The sequence below is a fragment of the Aotus nancymaae genome, unplaced genomic scaffold, assembly GCF_030222135.1.
Source record: "Aotus nancymaae isolate 86718 unplaced genomic scaffold, 86718_ANA_hifiasm-v0.15.2.pri h1tg000025l, whole genome shotgun sequence".
Classification (NCBI taxonomy): Eukaryota; Metazoa; Chordata; class Mammalia; order Primates; family Aotidae; genus Aotus; species Aotus nancymaae.
This window is the reverse complement of record NW_026988438.1, coordinates 14082080-14107374: the sequence shown is the minus strand read 5'-3', so window position 1 is coordinate 14107374 and position 25295 is coordinate 14082080. Positions and strand designations below refer to the sequence as shown.

The window sequence follows — 25295 nt, the reverse complement described above, 5'->3', positions numbered from 1 at the left end:
ACAGTACAAGCCACTGCAATCTGATACAGCTTAAGAAAAACCCATTTTTAAAATGTAAGCAGAAGGTCCGATGCAGTGGCTCATGCCTATAATCCCAACACGTAGGGAGGCCGAGGCAAGCAGATGGCTTGGGCCCAGGAGTTTGAGACTAGCCTGGGCAACATGGCAAAACCCCATCTCTACAAAAAAATACAAAATTTAGCTGAGCACGGTGATGCACACCTGTGGTACCAGCCACTTGGGAGGCTGAGGCAGGAGGATCACTTGTGCCAGAGAGACAGAAGTTGCACTGAGCCAAGATCATGCCACTGTACGGTGACAGAGTGAGGCGCTGCCTCAAAAGAAAGGAGAAACAAAAAGTTCCAACAAAATGTAACCAGAGAAGACTGGTAGAGAAAAAAGAATCTAAAGGGATTTTGTGATGTGTCCTAATCAATTCTATATGGTACAGTGTCTCTCCTCTAGCTTTTGCAGAGTGCCTTTCTTCGGGCTTTGGAGTCACAGGTCAATTTTTAAAGGCAATTTGATCAGAAAGAAAGATTACAGAAAAGTCACATTCATAGAGCTATGTTGTACATTTAGTCACAATTTTACAGCTGCCTTGAAAAATACCAAAGGCATAAAAATACTCTCATATATCTGTACACCACCACCTTGATGACAATAATAGTTCTCCGAAACAATAAAGCATTCTTTAAATGAGTCAAATATATACACATTAATCCCCAACTTGAAACGATGATTAAAGGAACCACTAAAGGTATTATTACTCGAATAATGTATTAATGATAGTAGTAAGTACAGAAAATGCTCCTAAGAGATGGGAAGGTATATATTAAATGACTTCTTGGTCATTAGAGCAAAAGAAAGCTATTTCAAACAAAAAGAATTAGATAAGATAATTAAAAATAAACATACCCATCTTTGGTCTGATCCACCACTCCACTTAAAAGTTCCACAGTCTTTGGATTAGGCTGGCTTTCTCCAAAAATGTTCAAGTATCGAGTGACAAAGTCATTGGGGGACATGAAAAATTCACCGTTTTTCTCAATGCTTGCATACTGTTTAAAAAAAGAGAGAAATGATATTTTATGTATTTGATATTCAAAAGTATATAATCATGGGATTGATTTGTGAAAAAGCTGAAAATATCCAAATGATAAAATATCAGATATGATCATGTACTCTTCACAATGGCCATTATCTCCCAACACATCAAAGGAAAAACAAGTCAAGTTTTATGTTTATAAACTTAACTGGGACCAGTGTTTTCCCACAGGGACATCTGGCAATATCTGATGGCAATTTAGATTGTCATAACATACGAGGAAGGGTGCTACTGGCTCCAGCCGGTAGAAAGAAGCCAGGGATGTTGCCAAACATCCGACAATGTGCAGGATGACTCCCTGCAACAGACGCTTCTCCAGCCCAAAGTGTGGGCAGTGTCCAGGATTGGAAACCCTGGTTTACAGAAACTTGGAAAGACAAACTATGTCTTGCTTTTTAGCAAAGGCACATAGCTTTTTTTTTTTTAAGCAGAATTACGAAGTCGTGGAGCCAAATGACCTAATTATTTTGCCCTGTTCCTGCTTTAAGAGCATCAATGACACAAGAAAGGATGGCAAACAAGCTAAGCTGGAAAGCAAACCAGTAAGTGTGTGTCGTCTTGGGGAATCTTACAGAGGGAGGCAGTGAGTGCTGCTCTAGTTACTGTCCTCTCCATTCTAGGGCATTATGATGCAGAAATGCTTAGTAAGAATTAAGTGGCATACAACGCTTTCTCACAGTGTTCTCCTAGGTCTGGTCTTCAATGTGATACACTCCAGCCAGGATAAGAGGGAGCCCACTAATTTCTGTTGCATGGAGCCCCAAGAGCAGAAATGCTGAGAAACAACATAGGATCATGTAGTGTCCTTATGGAGCAGGAGACGGCCTCTTGATCCTGGGGACAAAACAGTGATGTGGGGATGGGGAGGCAAGGGCAGTGCATCTGCAAGAACAAGCCTAGCTGAGTGACAAGAACCACACTGGTAGCCATAGTGACGGAGGGTGTGCAGTGAAGTGCCGGGGCAGTGTCTCCCGTCTCTCTCTAATCTAAGTTAAGCCTGATTAAAACTGTTTTTAAAAGTAACTTGTCATTTCTACATTTTAATTCCATTGCAGACTAAGGCTTTGCTCAGATACTCAGTAATAATAAGGTTTGGAGTCCCCTTGGACCTGGACTGTGCCTCTTACCACCTGAATGGCCTCAGGTAAGTAATTAAAGCTTTTGGTGCCTCTGGTTTTTCATTCATAAAATGGGTAGAACAACATTACCAGCTTCATAAGACTGATGCTAGAAATAAATGAGATAATCAAGTCCTATACTTAGCACAACGCCCTATACACAGTAAGTACTTTATACTAAATAAAAGTTCTATAGTATTGTCTTATAGTTAACATTTTTTTAGCACACCACACGGGAAAGGCTCAAAGAAGGCCCAGTGATCCTACTGTTCTTCAGTTAGCACTTAATTTTACTTTTTAGACATGTAATGAATTATATTTTGATTTTCCTGAGCCAAACAAGATGAAAATATAAAGGAAATATCACTACTAATTACAGCAATCCTGTGACTTAGGAGTTATACCTAAGTTTGTCCCTGATAGTGAATAATTTATTTTAATATATAATTTAACTTTTCTTCTACCAGTAGATATTTCCAGCTTTTTTGTATTTTTAAATAAAGCTAAGGTAGCAAGCTTTATATATAACATTTGTCCAAATTCCTGGCAATTTTCAAAGGCTAGACTCCCAGAAGAGAAATTGTTGAGTCAAAGGAGAGGAACTTTTGGGCTCTTGGTACTTATTATCACACTGCTCTCCAGAAAAGATTGTACCAATTTACACTCCCACCAACAGTGTGTGAACATGCCCTTTACCCACTTTGGTCTATTATATTTATTGCAAATATTTTTCCAGTTTGACATTTTTATATAATTGAGTCTATAGAATTTTTTCTCCTTTCAAATTTCTTCCATTACTTTTCTAAGCTTAGACACTAGTTGTGTTAGTCTGTTCTTACACTGCTAATAAAGATATACCTGGGACTGGGCAATTTATTAAAAAAAAAGAAGAAGTTTAATTAACTCATAGTTCCACATGACTGAGGAGGCCTCACAATCATAGTGGAAGGCGAATGAGGAGCAAAGTCACATCTTACATGACGGCAGGCAAGAGAGCTTGTGCAGGGGAATTCCCATTTTAAAACCATCAAATCTCGTGAGACTTATTCACTACCAAGAACAGTATTAGGGAAACCGCCCCTATGATTCTATTATCTCCACCTGGCTCCATCCTTTAACTGTGGGGATTATTTATTATTTAAATGTGAGATTTGGGTGGGGACACAGCTAAACCATATCACCAGTCTTTCTTCATTTCAAGACTAAATATCAGAGAGTTTCTCTGAGCTTTTTAAAAGTAGGTTTTATCCTTACCTTTAAGTTTTAACATATTAGTACTTTATCTTTGTGTGTGATCTAAGGTAAGAATCCCCCAATTTTAATTTTTCTACTTAATCTCTTGGTTGTCCCAGGAACACAAAGCAAATCATTCTCTCTTCCTGGTCTTTAGGATGCCATGTTTATTACATACTCATTATCATATGGTCACCAGGGAAAGGCATGACAAAATGGCTCCATCTGCAGTACCAGTTCTCCCATCCAAGTACTAACCAGGCCCGACCCTGCTTAGCTTCCGAGATCAGACAAGATTGGGAGCGTTCAGGGTGGTATGGCCGTAGACTGCAGTACCAGTTCTGAGGAGCTGGCGAAGGCTTCCTAGGGCCAACGTGTATTCTGAGGCTGACCCACACTCCATGGGAGAATGCCAGGACCAAATGACAGCTCTTGCCATCACTGCAGAAATATTTCAAAACTATCCTGTTCTTTTCTTTTGTTTGAGACCGATTCTCACTCTATCAGCAGGCTGGAGTGCAGTGGCTCGGCTCACTGCAACATCTGCCTCCCAGATTCAAGCGATTCTCCTGACTCAGCCTCCCGACTAGTTGGGACTACAGTGTGCAGCACCACGCCCAGCTAGTTTTTATATTTTTAGTAGAGACAGGGTTTCACCATGTTGTCCAGGATGATCTCGACCTCTTGACCTGGTGATCCGAGTGCCTAGGCCTCCCTAAATGCTGGGATTACAGGTGTGCGCCACTGCGCCGTACCAGGACTATCCTTTCAATTGACTTGTCTACTCTTGCAAGATTACATGTGTTTTAGTTGCTACACCTAGAGGGAAAGTTCAGTCGGGACAGATTTTTTTTCCTGTCTTTTTCACTGCTTCGTCCTCAAATTCCCAGACTGGTACCTGACAGATAGTGGAAAATGTTCAAATAAATATTTTTTAAAAGAATGAAAGGTTTAAGAAAGATGTTGAATTATTTTACTCTTGGAAATTTTCTTGGCCATGATAGCTCCTTGATTTTCCACAAATAACCTTTAGAATCATTATCAAGTTGCTGCTCCCTAAAAAAATTCCTCTGAAAAGCAAAATAAAACAACGCAAGGCTGGGCACAGTGACTCATGCCCATAATCCCAGCACTTTGGGAGGCCAAGGTGGGCAGATTGCTTGAGCCCAAGAGTTTGAGAACAGCCTGGGCAAGATGGCAGATCTCCATCTCTACAAAAAATACAAAAATTAACCAGGTATGGTAGTGCATGCCTGTAGTCCCAGGGGGAATGAGGCATGAGAATTGCTTGAGCACAAAAGATTGAGGCTGCAGAGAGCCATGTTTGCACCACTACACTCCACCCTGGGCAACAAAGTAAGAAAGACCTTATCTCAAAAACTAAAACAGAAAACCTACAATGCAAAACCATGCCATACTCTCAAGATAACGAAAAAGGATAATAAGCAATGGCAAAAATGTGGAGCAAATGTTTCTCACACAGTGATGGTATGAGAATAAGGGAGTAAACCATTGTAGAAAAATGCTGGGCAATATCTGCTATAGATGAACATACACACAACCAGAAGCCCAGCAATTTCAATGAGAAGTATATCTCCAACAAAGTGTGCATATACAACAAAACTATAAGAAAATGCCCAGAGCAGCATTATTTGTAATATCCAAAAACCTAAAAATAACACAAATGTCAACCAATAACACAAATGTCAACCAATAGGATACATCAACGGCCTGATGAATTCACACAATGGAATACAGCACAGCAATAAGAATAAACTAGCTCCAACTACATACGACAACACAGACAAACCCTATAAATAAAGAGTAAAAGAAAAGAAACATAAGAAAACTTACAGTATAATTCCATTCACACAAAGTGAAATCAACAGGCAAAACTTACATACAGTTAGTTTTAACATACAGTGACCAGAATTCAGACAACTGGTTGTCCTTGGTGGGTGCTGATCAGAAGGGGCATCAGAGGGCCTCTGGGATGCTGGGCCAACTCGCTTTCTGAGTATTCATGGGGCTGTACATTTGTGATGTGTGCATTCAATTTATATTTCAACAGTTTACATTTTAAAAGTCATTGAGAGATATTATCAGCTTCATTTTTTTAGATGTAATAAAGAAATTATTTCTTAAATATAACAGCGTGTTAATCTGGGCAAGAAACAGTTTTCTTCCGTTTGTAAAACCAGCTCATTACCACAGCTGGGCAGTCTGCTCTGTGATTTAAGTAAATATGTCAGAAGTTCCTCCTTAGGATTGATGGACAGAGGCCGACCACAATAAAAATATGTACGAGGGTACTAACAAACGCAGCTCTACTCTCCCTGCAGCAGTGGGCAGAGGGTCCCTGCAGGGGGAACAGACTACATCCTTATAGCCACCACATCTTTAAAATGGCATTAATCTTTCTTTGGGAATATTTTTCACTAGCAACCTGAAGCCTCCCTCCCTTGCAATTTTTGGGAGTTTTGATATGATTAAACACACACTTAGAAAATGGGAAGACTTTCAGGATTCCTTGTACAACCCTGTATAATACTTACCATCATCACCAAATGCCACCACACCCAGTGAAGATGATAGCAAAGAAAACCAGAAGGAACCTATCACTACAAATGCCCCTTCCCCGGGTCCTATCTGGCCTGCTCAGCATCAGTCACAGTAAATTGATAAAGGTTTGTAAGCTGTCAATGAGCCTGGGTAGAACTATAATCATCCAGCTGCCCATTTTGCCATGAAGCACTCACATCCTGGGACTGAAGGACAAATTCCCTATACTATTTTCCAACCACTGAGAAGGTGCAGACAACAGGCCATTGCATCTGCCCATCTTTTACTTCCATTCCCTATTATAGGGATGGAACACAATATAATTAAGGATTAGAACCTGGATTGGGTATTTTATGTTATTAGGGAATTATCATTAATATTTTTAGGTATACAATGGTATTATGACTGTGTAGGAGACTGTTTTTATTATTTGAAGTTCTATGTTAAATTATTTAGGCTGAATGATAGTGATATCTATTTATGTTAACATAAATCAGTTTAAAAATGTATAAACTAATATGACAAGTATTACTTTAAATTAGATGGTGGTTATGTGGGTGTTTTCTATTTTCTGTATGTCTGAAAATTGTCACAATAAAGTTAAAAATATATTTAAGAAACACAAATGGTTAATAAATTTATTGCTCTGTTTATTTAAAAAACAAAAAATTTTAAATAAGATACAATTTTTCAACCAACAGGTTGGCAGAAAGTCTTTTTGTTGCTGCTACAGTATTTTTTTCAGAATAATCTGAGTTGGTATAATGTAGGAAATGTATACTTCCATGTTCCCACCCAAAATATATATTGAAACAACCTTCATGAGAGCAGTCTGCCAAGAGGAATCACAAGCCTTAATATGTTGTAAACCTATTCTAACCCAATGGTGCCACTTCTAGGAATTTATCCTAAGAAAATAATGCTAGCTATATGCAAAAATGTAGGTACAACACTATCATTACAGTGCTATTATGATAGCAAAGCAGAGGAGACAACTAAACATCCAATCACAAATAGGACATCTAAACATCCAATCGATAAATTAGGGCAAAACAGAAACAGCCATATGTAGGAATATTATGCAGCATTAAAAATACTGTAGAAGGCTGGCAGGGTGCAGTGCCTCACATCTGCAATCCCAGCACTTTGGGAGGCCGAGGCGGGCAGATCACGAGGTCAATCATTCAAGACCAGCCTAATCAACATGGTGAAACCCCGTCTCTACTAAAAATACAACAATTAGCCAGGTATGGTGGTGCACGCCTATAATCCCAGATACTCAGGAGGCTGAGGCAGGAGAGAATCACTTGAACCAGGGAGGCAGAGGTTGCAGTGAGTCAAGATCGTGCCACTGTACTCCAGCCTGAGCGACAGAGTGAGACTCCGTCTAAAAAAAAAAAAAAGTTGTGGAAGGCTTTTTTGGCTGGAACCGTCATCTTCCAATAATTCGCAAACATGACAAACAAAGAGAAAGAGGAGAGGCACCCAATATACGTTCTCTAGGCCTTTTAGAAAACATGAAGTTGTCCTTTGGCCACATGTATGTGAATCTATAAGAAAGGTGATATTGTAGACATCAAGAGATGGGTACTGTTCAAAAAGCAATGCTTCACGAGTGTTACCATGGCAAAAGTAGAGGAGTCTACAATGCCACCCAGCATGCTGCTAGCACTGTTGTAAACAAACAAGTTAAGGGCAAGATTCTTGCCAAGAGAATTAATGTGTGTGCTGAGCACATTAAGCACTCCAACAGTCGAGATAGCTTCCAGAAATGCATGAAGGAAAATGATCAGAAAAAGAAGGAAGCCAAAGGGAAAGGTACCTGGTGTCAGCCTGCTCCACCCAGAGACGCACACATTGTGAGAAACCACGGGAAGGAGACTGAGCTGCTGTACGCTCTTCCCTACGACTTAATAGATGTTAAAAAATAAATGAAAGACCTCTGGAGTAGAAAAATGTTTCTCTTCATTGAGTACAAGTATGGTATCCTCTCCTCCAAAGAAATATTTAAAGCAAATTTTAATTGTGTCCTAATTCATTGTATAATGTATTTACTATTCAAATTTAATGTATTTCTTGCCAAAAGACATGAGGTAGCTTATTGTGCAAGAAAATTACATAATTGGTTAGAAAATGGCCAGATATTGTTTATGACATTTTTGTACTGGTTTAAAAACAGTCCGTCTAAATCATCGTGGAAAAAATAAAATCATTCACACACCAAAAAAATGTAGAAGCACATTCAATTATAAGAAAAAGTATTTGTAACACAGCAGGTAAGATAAAAACTAGATATAAAACAGTATTTTTTTCTCCTAAGGGGAAAAAAACTATATACATACAGTGACACATACACTGAGAGAAAAATAAATATACATATATCTGCATATATCTTCCTATGTAATGATCACAATTTACTTTTGTTTATATATCTGCCTTTTAAATTTTCAATGAATATAAAATTGATGTGATAAAAAGAGTTTTCCAAAAAAAGAATTAATTGTTTTTCAAAATTTGCCTACAAACATTTTAAAGGTGGATATCATGCTTTTGTTAACAGAACAATTATAAAAATCCAAGTGCAATTCACTATGTTACTCTGTAGTACGTCTTGTTTCTCATCCAGCCTTTTTTCCCAATTTTCCCATCTTTCGCTACAGAGAGTAAGTTACTTCAGACTATATACTTCTAAACAGTTGATGTGGTCTGGCTGTGTCCCCTCCCAAATCTCACCTTGAACTGTAATAATCCTCATGTGTCAAGGGTGGGGCCAGGTGGAGATAACTGAATCATGGGGGTGGTTTCCCTATAAGTCTCACGAGATCTGATGGTTTTATAAATGGGAGTTCCCCTGCACAAGCTCTCTTGCCTGTCACCATGTAAGACAAGACTTTGTTCTTCATTCGCCTTCCACCAAGATTGTGAGGCCTCCCTAGCCATGTGGAACTGTGAGTCAATGAAACCTCTTTCCTTCATAAATTACCTGGTCTCAGGTTTGTCTTTATTAGCAGCATGGGAACAGACTAATACAACAGTACACCACATCATCTCTTTTCCTTCCAGGAGCTACTGGCTCCCTCTCACTTTCTCTGTTCTTATAACTGGCACCTCTCTGCACCCAGGCTGTATTTTCTCTCTGCTGTCTCTCATCTATTTTAAAAAATCGGCCATCTCCATCAAATATTCCTTCAAAGTGACTCTATCTTGCCATTCTCCATTCCCCTGCTGCCACAACCCTAAGGCTGCCTAACTTGTGGCCCTGATGCACCAATCAAATCTCACACCCACCTCCTCATTGAAAAACCTGGAATGCTTCCTACTGTTTAGTGGAATGCCAAACTCCCAATTACCTTTGTCACCCACACCTTGTGATACTTCGCATACTTTGAGACACAGAGCTGTATCTAAATAAACATTTAAAGGGTGAACAAGACTCCTTCGACCTGGAGAGGTTGTTTTCTCCCTGACTGATCTTCAGGCTTTCCCTCGAATGTGTTCTTCTCCCACTTGTCCCTGAAACTCCCCAAGTTTTCTCTCCTTGGGGCCGTCCCTGACCACTGCCCACAACAGGGGGCTGCTCCCTCCTTCCATCTCCTATAGCATTTGCTTTAACCATAACGCGGATCCTGGAAGTATTCTGACTTACATTCTTTGTTACCTCCTGTGTGCCTATCAATCTGGTTTATATAAAATCTGAGCTCCTTTAAGATGTGATCATTGTTATATACCTCCCACTCACGATGTTTTATTTAAACTGTAGGCACTCAATATACACCTGTTTAAACTAACAGGAAGCAACACCAAAAGCACTAGGCAAACAGAAAAACGCATGTCAACATTTAGGCTAGAAACAAAATTGACTTCCTAAACTTTAACTTCTACATGTAGATGAAACATTACCTGCCATTTGCCACAAGAACATCCTGCATAAGAAAATATCTGTCGTATGCCTTAGCCTGGAATGTTTTATACCAAGTCCTGTCCTGACTACCACCACCCAGGACCCTGTGCCCTGAGCCAGCCCAAGTGTTGAGCCATTCCCTCCACACATGTGGCACTCTGACAGCTCTTTACTTTGTATGTGTTGTTTTCTTTGCCTAAAAAGGTCTTCCTTTGCCAACAAACCCTTCTCTACCTTCTCCATCTGGTAAATACATACACATCTTCAAGCACAGTTCAACTATTACCACCTCTCCATAACTTAATGACTCTCCATAGAAAGATATAATTAGTCCACATCATCCTCCTGCTAATTAATGCTGTACAATACTTATCAATCATATCATGGCTTTTGGGGTTTTTTACACTTACACACCGTTCTCACTCTGATATTTATGGACAGAAGCCATGATGTATGCACTGATATATACCCAAATCCATGGCACTGTACCTAGGTACCTTCAAAAAAAAACAGTGGAACTGATTCTAAATTCTCAAACAAACGAAAAGGTCAGAATTGGGTTCATTTTAATCCTCCAGGAACTCTCTTTCCTTATCTGGCTCAGTTCCACTGGCTGTTGCTGATCCTTAGTGCTGTCAACATTCCTGCTACCAGTACACCTAGTGTGCAGGGTGCAATGAAGCTCCCTTCCACCTCCCAAGCTACAGAAGAATTCTCTCTTTACATAGGTTAGCAGGGAGAAGGTTGGGATACTTCACATGGAATTTTTACTAAGAAGAAAGTCAAGTCAGGAAAAAGTCACAGAAAATCAGCAAAGTAGACAGGTTTACAGAATGCTTACTGCTGATCCATAATTAACTAAAAAGCTTGGCCTGGCACAGTCCCTGCATTGCTGTGTTTCCCGTTCTTCCCCTCACCACAATACCATCTGTGATAAATGGTAAACCTGATATCCTTAGCATGCTAAGCCAAGGCAGATTTGTGTTAGTACCACACTATCCAGGCCTGGTGAGATCACCAGAACTTTTGCCAGATCCACAATCCCTTCCACAAACTGCTGACTCCTGTTTTCTTCAGGTATGGTCCCCTCAACGTCATCTCTTAGGACTCTAAGCCAAATAAACCCTTATTCAAAAGTCACATAGTCCCAGCCACCCCAAGGGAAGAGAGTACTTCCCTATGTGTCCCAAAGATTCCACCACGGCCTTCAAGTGCACTTAAACAGAAACACTACATACAGATGTCTCTCCAGAACTCTGCATGGAATTCTCACCCTCTCTGGGTCTACCTGATCAATTAGACTCTCTCCCAGTAGAGTCCTGCCTGCTGCTGAAAGTGGATGTAGAAATTGACAAAGATACGTTGTTCCAAACTAAGGTCTCAGCCAAGCTTCTCCAGGGATCATATGGCCTCAAAAAGTGGACACAGCCTTTAAGTGGAGTCTTATCAATGGATCACACCAACCAGTGAGATTCTAAGATGCACCATCTATTGAGCCACCCTCTAAGGTTTTCCCACTTCCTGTTAGAAGGATGCCAGCCACTCTTGCTTGCTTAGAAAACAGAAGTAACACATAGGTCCTGAGTTCTAAGAACGATGATAACTTTACCAGCTTAAGTTAATGAGCTACTTTCCATTTTTCTAGGCTCTTTGACACCCCATTTAGTGGCTCTTCTACAAGCGGTCTTTCAGATTTCTATCACTGGAGTTTTACAGTATCAACAGACCTTAAACACACATACAAAGAACTTCTTCGTTCTCTCATACAGAGAATGGGACCACCTCATTCCAACCACGGTGGTCCCAATATGTACAACAATAGACATCAGCTTAGGTAAGGAACAAATGCTTTTCTGTTTTCTGGACTTTCATGCTCCAGAATCCTTTTCCACCTTATAAACTCTATACTCTATTGTGGCCAGATGCGGTGGCTCACGCCTGTAATCCCAGCACTTTAGGAGGCCAAGGCGGGCAGATCACTTGAAGTTAGGAGTTCAAGACCAGCCCGGCCAACATGGTGAAACCCTATCTCTAGGAAAAATGTAAAAATTAACCAGGCATGGTGGTGCATGCCTGTAATCCCAGCTACTTGGGAGGCTAAGGCATGAGAATCACTTGAACCCAGGATTGTACAACCTACACTCCAGCCTGGGTGACAAAGTAAGACCCCGTCTCAAAAAAAAAAAAATGCTATACTGTATTGTCCCTTCTGGGCTAAAAACAAATTTATAAAGAGACTTGCTTTGTTTTAAAGAGACAGGGTCTCACTCTGTCACCCAGGCTGGAGTGCAGTAGCATATACATAGCTCACCGAAGCCTCAAATTTCTAGGCTCAAGCAATCCTCCTGCCCCAGTCTCTCACTGAGATTACAGGTATCCAGAATCCTGATTTTCTATGTATAATTCAAGTCTCCTTACAAATGTATCCCTTTTTTTCCTCCCCACAAAATTATTCCTGCTTTTTATCATTTTCTTTTGGAGTCTTTATTCCTCCTTTACTTAAATTATTACTTAATTTCAAGCATCTGCTGAAGCACTATATAACATATATCAGATGCAGGACACCTTTCATATAGGTTACCTCATTGAATCGTTACAACTTTAAAATAGGTTTTATTATAAAAATGTTCAGGCTAGGCACAGTGGCTCATGCCTGTAATCTTAGCACTTTGGGAGGCTAAGGTGGGCAGATCACCTGATGTCAGGAGTTTGAAACCAGCCTGATCAACATGGTGAAATCCTGTCTCTACTAAAAATACAAAATTAGCTGGGCTTAGTGGCACATGCCTATAATCCCAGCTACTCGGGAGCCAGAGGCAGGAGAATCACTTGAACCCGGGAGGTGGAGGTTGCAGCGAGCCAAGATCGCATCATTGCACTCCAGCCTGGGCAACAAGACTGAAATTCTGTCTAAAAAAAAAAAAAAAGAAAGAAAAATAAAATTTTCAAACATATACAAAGTAGAGAGAACAGTATAATAAACCCAATATTCCCTTTCCCAATTTCAAAAGTTATCATCATGCGGCCTACTCATTTTCCTCACCCGACCAAAACTAGATTATTTAAAAGCAAATCTCAGACATGGTAATCTCAGAGCTATTCGGTGTATATCTCTAAAACATAGCCTCTATATTTCCCATAAGGAGAATATTATCAGCCTAAACATCAATTAATAACAACTCCTTAATATCAAATATCCTGTCCACGTTCAAAGTCCTTGACGTCTCAATTAGTTTTGATAGTAACACACTGTGATGAGGTAAGGGAGGCTCACAGATTTAATAACTTTCTACACCATATTCAGTACACACCAAATTTCTCATTTGACACTTTGGTCCTCTTTCTGTCCAACTCAGGTGCCATTTCATAATGTTTAGAAAGACAAACGTATATATATACATAGTATGTGTGTGTGTACATATACACACACACAGACACATACATGTAAAATCTTACAAAAGGGACCTTTTCTTTTTTGAGTACTTCAGTTTCAGCTGAATAACACAAAGGTGTTTCAGTGTCTGGAAACTGAGACAGACTTTTATTAATCATTCACTGCCCAGTATCACAAAATACGTAGAAATATAAGATGCCAAGTATAAGACACCAACCACTATGGTGTCTGTGGCGTTCTAGTATCTACTGTTATCCATACTGGAGCCTCCTCCCAGAATACTGCAGTCATGATAAAGTGATGAAAATGATGATGATAACAACAACAACAGGCTTCTACCAGGGAGAGACGGGACAGTCCCACAGATGAGTGAAGGGTTACTGAGATGTTTACAACGAGCTCTAAACTTTTTAGGAGAAAAACTGTACAGGTCAATCCTGAAAAAGTAAATGGGCTGCAAAACTCAATACCTCAGCAACTGCTTTTATTTGCATACCTTACACCACGTGAGATAAAAGAAATTAAAATATAAACCATGTTGTCATCACAATCATCTACAAGTTAGTTTCCTAAACATTTTTAAAAGCAGATGTATTTGTAAGGCTCTCCCCTCTTAAGACACGTTGGGATTTTTTTGTTTATTTTACCAGACTGAGTCTCGCTCTGTCACCCAGGCTGGAACGCAGTGGCACAATCTCGGTTCACTGCAACCTCCATCTCCCAGGTTCAAGTGATTCTCCTGCCTCAGCATCCCGAGTAGCTGGGATTACAGGCGTGCGCCACCACACCTGGCTAAATTTTGTATTTTTGGTAGAGACAGGGTTTCACCATGTTGGCCAGGCTGGTCTCAAACTCCTGACTTCAGGTGATCCACCAGTCTCAGCCTCCCAAAGAGCTGGTATTACAGGTGTGAGCCACTGCACCCAGCTGACACCTTGGGATTTTTAAAAAACATAACAATGAAATAAAGAGCTATTTGAAAATAATCATTAAAAGTTATAGAACACAAATCAAATAAGAAACAAAATAGATTCCTTTATACTGACCTTCAAAAATATTGTTCTAAGCTCAGCTGGATCTGCTCTCTTGGTTAAAGCCACCTATAAATAAACATAAAATGTTTATGTTATTACAACAAAGCTGAGAAACCAAGCTAGCAGACTAAACGAAAATAAACCCCAGGTTAGAAATTAGTGCATTTCGTTTCTGTACTTAAATACCACATTGCCCCCGTGCATACTATGCCCCCTCTGCATTTTAAATCAGACTCTTTATATAGCTTCCAAAATGATAACATTTTATGCAAGAAAACAGTAGTAAAAGCTCTTGATATCTAATGTTGACAGTGTATCATTTCTTAAAAAGAAGCAAGAAAAGTTGAAACATTGCAAACACCTGGCATTTTTTAGCTATACTCCAGCATCAACTATGCCCTTTCACAGGAGAATATTAAGTATACAACTATCTGTCAACTATGCAAGAGAAGATACTTCTTTTTTTTTTTGAGACAGAGTCTCTCTCTGTTGCCTAGGCTGGAGTACAGTGGTGTGACCTTGGCTCATTGCAACCTTCACCTCCCAGGTTCAAGCAATTCTCCTGCCTCAGCCTCCTGAGTAGGTGGGATTGCAGGTATACACTACCACTCCCAGTTAAGTTATGTATTTTTAGTAGAGTCAGGTTTTCACTATGTTGGCCAGACTGGTCTCAAACTCCTGACCTCAAGTGATCTGCCTATCTCAGCTTCCCAAAGTGCTGGGATTACAGGCATGAGCCATCATGCCCAGCCAAGAAATATATATATATATATATATATATATATATTTTTTTTTTTTTTTTTTTTTTTTTTTTTGAGACAGAGTCATGCTCTGTTGCTCAGGCTGGAGTGCAGTGGCGCAATCTCAGCTCACTGCAACCTCACCTTCCAAGTTCAAGTGATTCTCCTGCCTCAGCCTCCTGAGTAGCTGGGATTACAGGTTTGTGCCACCACATCTGGCTAATATTTGAATTTCTGGCATCTTGGCCAGCTGGTCTTGAACTCCTGAACTCTTGATCTACCTGTCTCGGCCTCCCAAAGTGCTGGGATTACAGGTGTGAGCCACTGTGCCCAGCCAAGAACATATTTCTTAAAGAAGTCAGTGAACTAGGCAAATCATATTAACTGAAGGGAGTTACTTCTCAGCTTCACCATGAACAGGCCTGTATACTTCACTACCTGGTCATGCCAAAGAACTTCTCCTCCTCTCCCCAGCTTTTAATTTAATAAATCACAAGTCTCCAAAGGTATGATATTATTCTACATATTTTAGAAATACAAGGGACTGTGGTTACCTTTGAAGAGCAAAAATTGACAGATTAGCTCAGAATGGGTGTTGTGCCTAATTCTCCAGGCCACAAAGTACAAAAACATCATTGGGGAAAAAGCAAGACAAACTTGAACATGGCTTCCCCAGGCCAACACAAAAGAGCCCTTATGTGGAACCAAACAGTGGGCTTATTCAATGTCCGAACACCCAATCCTGCTGGCAAAAACCGTCATGAGACTGAGTTCTCACCAAGCACAGAGTCACCCCATGATACAGCCAGGGAGAGGTTCCTGGAACCATCCAACACTGGAGCATGTCTCTATCCACAGGGAGACTTATGCAAATTGTCCTAAATCCCTTCTGTGTGCTAGCAAAGGCTGTTCCAGATCTTTGGACAATGAGTTCTCTGTCTCTAGATATGGAACTGCCTGAGCTCCTAGGCTCTCCACTGTCAGGAATAATTTTATTAACTAATCGCTACAATGGGAGAAGTAGTCTTTCTGAAACCAGATGGTTGGTCACCTTGTTTCCCAAAGCAAGAATGATAACTCTTCATTTCAGCTGAATACTTGTAACCACCAAGGCTATTTCTATTCATAAGAATTTGTAATCCTTTTTTTTTATTTTTTTTAATTGTATTTTAGGGTTTTTTTTGTTTTTGAGATGGAATTTCACTCTTGTTGCCCAGGCTGGAGTGCAATGGCATGATCTCAGCTCACTGCAACCTCAGTCTCCCAAGTTAAAGCAATTCTCCTGCTTCAACCTCCCAAGTAGCTGGGATTACAGGCATGCACCACCACGCCCAGCTAATTTTTTATTTTTAGTAGAGACGGGATTTCACCATGTTGGCCTGGCTGGTCTCCAACTCCTGACCTCAGGTGATTCACCCGCCTCAGACTCCCAAAATGCTGGGATTACAGGCGTAAGCCACTGTGCTTAGCCATGAATATTTAACCTTTTAAAAAATCCAGAATTAGTAAGTGTTCTCTGCTGTCCAATAGAAGGGAAGAAAATGGACTGCTAGTCAACCTAAGATGAATGACTCTGCTGCCCCAAAAGCTTCGGAGAGGACTCCCTCCTCTCAGGTCTCTATTCTGAGAAAGGTAGGGTAGGATGAACACAAGAGATGGGACAGCATAAAAATGCCTCCGTCCCCCCACTTTAAGAGCAGAAAAATCCCCTTCTCGATGGAAAGAGTCCCACATCTCATGAAAATGCATAAGTAACACTTTTTTCAAAAGCATATGGTACCCTAAGTCCTTAACTGTTTTCCTCTTAAAAGCAAAATAAACTTTCCACAAAATGAAGTATTTTTGCTGTATCTGAATACCACATCCTTTAAAATCTAATTAATTCTTTATGCCGTGAACTTTGTAAGATCTTCCCTGGGCAATGCTATTTCAGAGTAAACTTCCCCTGCTCTAAATTCACATAGCTCATTTCTGCTTAAGGATCCTGAAATGTATATTCAGTGCTCTACATCAGAACTACATCTCAGAGGGCCAAAAAAAAAAAAAGTGTTCCCTTTGTAACCCTCTCAAGGTCTAGGGCAGAGAACACAAATCAAAACAAAGTCAGAGAACGACCCAACACTTATAAGGCATGTCACCTAACACACGACTATTATCTCATTGGATTCTCACTGCAAATCACAGTCAGGTAGGATGGATATTACTCCCCTAACTTTACAGAAGAGAAAACCAAAGCTCAGAAAGCATCAATTATTTCCCCTGAAAAGTCAGATTTAAGTGCCAATCTGTACTGATATTTCTAAATGTTTTCTGAGCTGAGATCAGATCCCAAATACTCCATTTCTTACTGTAGTACCCTTCCTACTGACCCATATTACAGGCCGCTTCAAAGTGATGATAACTTGCATTAACTGGCAATATAATACAGTCACACACTGCTTAACAACAGGGACACCTTCCGAAAAATGCATTGTTAGGTCGTGTCAACGTCCTACAATGTACTTATACAAACCTAGATGGTATAGCCTACACATACCTAGGCAAACGAGATAGCCTATTGCTCCTAGGCTACAAACCTATACAGCATGTTACTGGACTGAATACTATAGGCAACTGTTAAATAATTGTCTAAACATAGAAAAGCTATAGTAAAAATATGGTTTTAAAAGATAAAAAGTGGAACACCTATACAGGGCAGCTCCATTATGATTTATGGGACCACCATCGTATATGCAGTCCTTCACTGACGAAAACATCCTTACATGGTACATAATGCTATATAGTACATGCCTAGAAATGAAAAACTCTCCTAATTTCTCCCAACAGTGTGTAGTGTCTATTCAATGCTGTGATTAAGGACATGATCTTACAGGAATGGTGGCTCATGCCTATAATCTCAGCACTTTGGGAGGCCAAGGTGGGAGGATCACTTGAGCCCAGGAGTTTGAGACCAGCCTGGACAACATAGTGAGACCCCATCTCCATTTAAAAAAAAAAAAAAAGAACATGGCCTTATTGTCAGATCATCCTCAAATAGGGAGCAAGACCGACCTCATAAACTCACTGGCTATGTGACCTAGAGGCCCTGACCTCTCAGCCTCACTTTCCTCATTTATAAAATGGGAAGTCCCAGACAGCTAGAAGAGTAATATGAGATGATTACATAAAGTGCTTAGCACCAAAGAGGCCATACTGTTAAAGTGCTTAATAAATAGTGTCTATTACTATTTGTATTATTTATCCAAAGATGTTTATGCTCTACCATGTTTACTCCTTAAAAAATATAAATGATAGGTAAACTGGCTCATCATTTAGAGAGGAGAAGTTAGCAAGAGAAGGTAAAGAAACTCATGGGTCTTCAAACACACTCAATAACCACTAAACATTGTGGCCATCCTAACTTATCATCATCGCAGCTATCCTACCCCCAACCCAGAGTTCCAGGTACAGCAAATGGTTAATGACCACCACAGGATTTCCCTGAGGCCTGCTGAAATTTGTATCAGGTCCTGGTACATTCTATTTAAGCATAGATAAGTAGGTTCAACAGGGGATGGATTCAGAAAAATTACTACCAGCCTCCTGGGCCTCATCTCTACAGTAATTCCATCTATTATTCACCAGTCAAGTGCTCTGTGGCTGTTTGGAATTTCCATTTCTACTGCCACCTCCCATTCCCATCTTCTTGTTTAAGTGTCATTTGCTATCAACGAAGAACACTTAAATATAACTTCATCGAAGACAATGCAAAGTTACAATGAGATGTACCAGTTTTCTGAAGGCGTATTTCAATGAATTCTACCTGGTGGCAAAACCAATACCCAGGAGGTTCTATGAGCTGGAAAAAGGAAGCCACAAAAATGTAGCCACCCTTCTAAAGTCAATTCAGAACAGCTGTTCAGCATGCATACTTTGTATCACATAAGCCTGGAATTATTAGACTTAGTTCATTCTTGGACTTTAGAAGCCTGGAATTATTAGACTTAGTTCATTCTTGGGGTTTAGAAGAGTCATCAAACTTTAGATTGCTTCCAGAAGGCTTATTTTCACTGTTACATTTTTTCTCATATATTGATAGCATGTAAATACTTACAGCTACTATTCTTATAACTGTCTGATTTTCTTTATTATTATTATTCTGAATTTGCATTTGTAAGAATAGATTCCAACATTAAAACAAAATTTTTATATCAAGAATTTTTAATCAAGTAGTTTTATTTTTTCAAACATAGAGAGTAAATCACTAAGAAGAAAAGGGTCATTTACAGATTACTATGAATTTCTCACGCCCATCCCAGACCCACAGAAACTGGGTAGGTCCCAGAAATCCCCTAGGGTTTAACAAACTCTTCAGCTGACCCTGATAGAGTTAACGTTTAAGAACCACAGTTTTAGATAATGTCCAGTTTTAACGTACTGATTACCAGACTTTGGTTCTTAGCCCTAGCTGCATATTCAAGTTCCCTGAAGGACTTTTAGGTTTTATAGAATCCAAACCATCCCAAAGGTCAATCAAATGAAAATCTCTAGAATGGGTATCTTTAAAGCTCCCTCAAGAAATTACAACACGTGAGTGGGCTGAGAACAACTGCATTACAACCTAAGGCCCAACCTCAGCTGCTACGTCACCAACTGTACAGTACAGCCCTTCCTCGCCAATACTTCCCCAATCACCCTCCCAAACCTGAAACATCTGAAAGCCAAGGCAAGCACAGACTTACACTGAAAATTCTACCATCCTAAAGTAATTATTTGCCTTAGATAAGAAATACAAACTCAAAGAGGTAGCTCATCAAAAGCAAGCTTCTGGGTGTGTGGGTGAGTGGGTGGGTGTAAATAAGCATGCAGTGACAAGCAGGAAAGGGAGACACAAGGACAAACAGTCCTGCATAGTCTTTGGACCTGAGGAAATAGTGCAGTAGGTGGCCCTGAATCCCAAAGAAAAGTATCCTTGGGTGTAACCTAACCACTTAGAAGCTGGGGCCCATACTCCTTCTTCATCTTCCTATACTAAAGACAGTGGAAGGCTAAAACTACAATTCCCAGACTTTCTTGCTGCTATGCGGCCCATGTGCTGTCAACTAGATGAAATTGAGTGAGATTTGGCAAAGGTTTGGGAGTTGGGGGCCACCTTCTGCTGTTTCTGCCAAGCAAGCACCCTTGCTGGAAGTGTCTAGTTTTCCTGTGGCAACCTCCTGCCCTCCCACGTCAGTGGCCACATGGTCCTGAAACACTCTGCACTTGGCAGGCAGCGTTCTGACTGCACAGGAGGTCACTGTTGTCTTGGTGGCCTGCTCTACTTGAGACTCTAGATGTCATTCTTGAGAGTTCAACCTCAAGTCTATTTTTTCACCTTCCCAACAAATTGTCTAAGCCATTTAATACCGTGTAATAAATCTCTCTCTGCTTAAACCAGCTAGAGTAGATTCTGTTCTCCGTAAGTGAGCCCTGACTGATACAATCAGTAATTGCAAAAGAAAGTTTGGAATTCCCTAAAACCACACAGTTACCATTAACTTGGGAAGAAGAAAAAGGTATCTCAAATTTAAGAAAATAATTTTTTACTGAAACCACTGAGTCACTCATCCTTCAGCCTACAGTTTCCGTAAGTCCTAATGAATGAAGAGCAGTCATTATGAAAAAAGTTACTGAAATATAAATTAGTATAGAGACAAGATGCCATGTTAAGCATTCTTCAAACCACAACATTTCTATGTAATCAGCTGGCAAAACTTCATTTCACTCAACAGTTGACTTATAAAGTATCAGACACCACAAATGTTAATCCACTGGGTAATTACACCAGCAAGTCATTTCGGAGGTACTAGAGATGTTTATCAGAAGGATTCAGTAGGTTGTGATGTACATTAGATTTAACTCTGCTCTGCTGTAGACAAGCATAAACTATAAAGCCATCATCATTAAAATTCTGATATTAAGAGGCAGAGTATAACAGTTAAGAATGAATGGTGAAGACTATACTTTCAGGGATCATTTCTATAGTTTGTTACTAGAGAAGTTTCTCTGAACGTGTAGAGAAGAATAAAAAAAAAAAAAAGAACGAATGGTGGTGTTTTAGCTGGGTTCTTTATGCCAAAAGAGCCTGAAACATACTAGTTCTGGATTTTACTATTATTGTTATTAAGCTGACCTCTACCCACTAGATGTGAGTAGCAACCCCTTCCCCCACAAGCTGTGACAACCAAGAAACTATCTCCAGACATTGCTAAAAAAAAAACAAAAAAAAAACCCTTGGGGGCCAAACTACCCCACCCTCAGCTAACAACCACTCCTTAGATGGTGATGCTCTACTTGCTCATCCATTCAACACAATCACCTGTGGGAAGGCTACAGTGTACCTGGCCCAGCACCAGGACAAAGGAGAAAACACCCAATAAACCAGAGACCCTGCCCCAAGCAGGGAAAGCTGACTTATCGACAAGTGGTTGGTATAAAAGGTATGATGCTACATGCTATCATAAGGTAGAGTGGCAGCAGAATAAATACCCTAATTCTGCTAAAGTTGAGGGTCACAGAGGTGGTCTTTGGAGCTGGATCATTTATTATTAATTATAGCAATAACAATGACCAGCTAACTTTTACTGGGTCCTTAACTCTATGTCAGGCATTGTGCTAACGGCTTTATATCTTATTTCATTTAAATACTGTATCATTAAAACTTTTTAAGGGGAAGAGTGAGTAATGTCCCTATTTTTCAGATAAGGAAGCTGAGGCACAAAAGAGTCTTAAATGAATACTAGTAGATCATGCAGCCAGAAATGACCCCTGAGCTCAGGTTATTTAGACACTAATTATAACACCTGGAGGATATTCTCAGAGTTTATTAAGTAAAAAGGGGGACTTTAAAGCTACCTTCGGGAATCAAGCCACTGGACAACATTGTAACTGAAACCAATTTAAACTAAAGTCTTTTTAATTTGGCATTATGATTCAGAAATGCCCATGGTTCAGTAGAAGGCAGACCTGCCTAGTGCAACATACTATGTCAGGCTCAATTTTTTTAAGCATCAAGGTTACAGTATAATTAGGAACCAGCTGCAACTGTAATTACCATGCCCAATATAATTTGTTACATATTAGCAAGTGTCAAATTACTACTACTCCTTAAATGAATAAAAACTGATTGTGCTGTTCTGAAGACTGGGATGTATGTTCCTGATGGGAAACAACGGAATATGAAAAGCATATGACATATTTATAAAGTGCTGAAAGGCTCTACTTCGGAGATCACAAGTTGCTGAAGCCCAGACAATGCCATAAAAAGTTAAGCACTTCTGAGAGAGAAGAGCAAACTTAATAAATACAGAGGAAGAGAAAGCCAACAAGGAAAGGACAATAAAGAAGTTGTTTCCACTAAATAATGCCTTACCTGTCCAAAATTCTGCTGTGTATCAGCCTCATCTAACTGAAGTATAGTCAAGAACCAGAAGGAAGCAGAAAGGAAAAAGAAAGGAGCTCTCTGCACAGTGGGGGACTCATCTCAAAAACAACACAACGTCGCACTTGAGTGAGCCCTCCTGGCCCGGCTCACACAGCCCATGACTCTTGACATGACTCTAATGCTTTGCAAACATTAGCTCATTGACACTCTCAACAGCCCTGAGGAGTAGACATAGTTATGCCCATTTTACAGATGAGGAAACTGAGGCACAGAAAGGTTGAGTAACCTCACAGTTGGCAAGTAGCAGAGCCCTAATTTGATTGCAAATCCTTGTCACATAATGATTTAAGCCATTATGTGACACTGCCTTTCAGAGGAAAAGAGAGCACAGGATTGAGCGGGCAAATGAATCCAGAGATCAAAAGAAAATGAAGACACAGAGTCTGATTTCTGAGCATCCCTGGGTCTGACCTTCAGGGCCAGGGCAGGGAGCTTCCCATTTCAGATACAGTTGTGGTTATGGAAGCCCAGTGCTTCTGGCCCACCTTGCTGTTCCCGGTTCTCCTTCTTTCTCCCAACCTTCTCACTGGTGTTGCTGGGTGTGGTACTCAACACAGAAAAGAAAGCCTTGGGCCTGTGTGGCGAGACTTCCCACCTCTTGGGCAACAGCTGGATGGAGACTGATTGCCTTTGAGTCTCAGCTCTCTTCTCTTGTTCTCCTAGGGTGGGAGTACAGCAGCCAAACATTGAGCTTAGTCCCAACCACTTCCATCTTCTCCTCTGTGCCCTTCATCCCCCTGTATTTTGTTCTTTTTGCCCTCTGGTACTTCTCAGTGCCCCATCATCTTTACCCTCCAGGACTCAGAGATCATGCAGCAGAAGGCAAACAAGAAGAGGGAAAAACCCAAGTAGCTTTGTAGCTTCACACCAATCCCTCTTGCCCTTCACTTGTGTGCCTGGAGCCAGTCCCACCACACTCAAGCTTCCTCCTGTAATGACCACAGGGCCCAGCACCGATGGCTGCCCTTTGCCGTGAGTCTGCAGTGGGTCCCTTTGGCGCTTCCATCCCCTCAGGTAGCCTCTCTCCCTCTGGACCACTCCTGGGGGTGAAGGGGTTAGCCCTTCCCAGTGTTCTTTATTCTTGTGGGGCTCGCCCTAAAGTATTAACAGTAGCTTTGTAATTAAAAAAAAAAATTAAGACACATCAACCAATTGTAATGCATGCACCTTATTTACATGACAATTCAACAAGTATTTTTAAAATTTTAAGACAATATGGGAAATGTGTACAATGTGTAGAGAATACATACTTGAAGATATTGAAGAATTACTATAATTTTTTGAGGTGTAATAATGATATTGTGATAGTGCTTTGAAGAAATCTTGTTTAGAGATACATAAAATATTTATAGATACAATGATATGACGGATGAGTTTGCTTTGAAAAGCATGTGGGGATAAATTAGCCAGGCACAGTGGCATATGCCTGTAGTCCCAACTACTCAGGAGGCTGAGGTGGGAGGAATGTTTGAGCCCAGGAGGTTGAGATTGCAGTGAGCCATAATCACACCACTGCACTCCAGCCTGGATGACAGAGCAAGATCTTGTCGCAAAAAAATTTTTTTAATTAAAAAAAAAAACATAGAGATGGAAGGAGGAGAGAGGTATGGTATAAATGAAACAATTATTGGCCATAAGTTGATAATTACTACCGGCTAGAAAGGGAGATGAAGGTTCATTATAGTATTCCAGTTTTGTCCTTTTTGGGAAATATCCATAGTTAGAAGTTTAAAAATGCTGCTGTTCTTTCAAGGACTAAGTCAAATGCCTCTTTCTCCAGGATTCTCCGACCAGATTCCCCTCATAGAACGTTTCCTGTTTTACGAACTTTGCAATGGAACAGTTAAATCTGACTCCACCGTTAACCAGCAGCATGACCTCTTATTTTCTCATCTGCTAAGAGAATAAGGACTGAATGAAAACAGCACTACTTGAGATAATCTAGCAGCGCCATGCTTCCCAGTTACTCTTCATATTCAGAGCAGCCTAGCTGACTGAGGCAGCAGCAGACAGCTGAGCCCTGCAGGGAGGTGATCTTGGCTTTCTGAACTAATCAGATTTCCTCTGAAGACTGAACCATTAGATTCAGGCTGAATTAGCAGCAGGTCTCTCTGGCTGATGATGTGGCACTAGTGAAGGGTCATGAACTCCCGGGGTTGAAAAACAAAAGTTAAACTGGCTCCCTACCTTTCATCTTATACCAAAAGAACTGCATCTGAATCAGAGTTAATATTTAAAAGGAGAGAAAGAGAATTATAAAAAGTACTAGAAGAACGCACAGGCGGTTTCTTACGTAATATTAAGTAGGGAAGCTGATTTCAAACACAACAAACTCAAAAGCCATATAATCCAGAAGCCATAAAGAAAAAAATGATAAATATTTGACGTAACAATTTAAAAAGTGAACATAAATCAGTTAAACAACAACTGAGAAGAAGAACGACAACAAAACATTTGCAACAGATAGGACAAAGGGGCAATGTTCTTAAAGCGCTCTTAGAACAAATCAATGTGAAAAGGCAAATAAACCAATAGAAAATTGGGCAAAGGTCAAGACCAGGCTCTTCTCAAGTTGCTGTTGGACACCACAAATGGAGTAACTGAAATCTCCATGAACCACCATAAAAAGAGAATCTGGGACTGAGCTTTCACTTCTGGAACTGAGCTGGAGGGCAATGGTGGCATCCTCAAACTCAGAATCAACATCGACCTGCAATAAAATGAGTGTGTGAATTCTCAGAAG

At 40.3% G+C, this 25295-nt stretch overlaps 1 protein-coding gene and 1 pseudogene across 2 annotated transcripts in view; one reads left to right on the top strand and one right to left on the bottom strand.

Moving 5' to 3' along the window:
* SLC25A13 (solute carrier family 25 member 13) overlaps positions 1-25295 on the bottom strand; it is a 205200-nt gene that overhangs the window by 165852 nt on the left and 14053 nt on the right. For both annotated transcript variants that reach the window (XM_012450767.2, XM_012450769.2), the window contains exons 2-3: positions 14363-14416; positions 919-1061 (exon numbers count right to left, since the gene is read on the bottom strand). In XM_012450767.2, the coding sequence (XP_012306190.1) occupies positions 919-1061; positions 14363-14416 (197 nt within the window). The remainder of the gene's footprint in view (positions 1-918; positions 1062-14362; positions 14417-25295) is intronic.
* LOC135276550 (small nucleolar RNA U3) lies at positions 21063-21218 on the top strand (annotated as a pseudogene).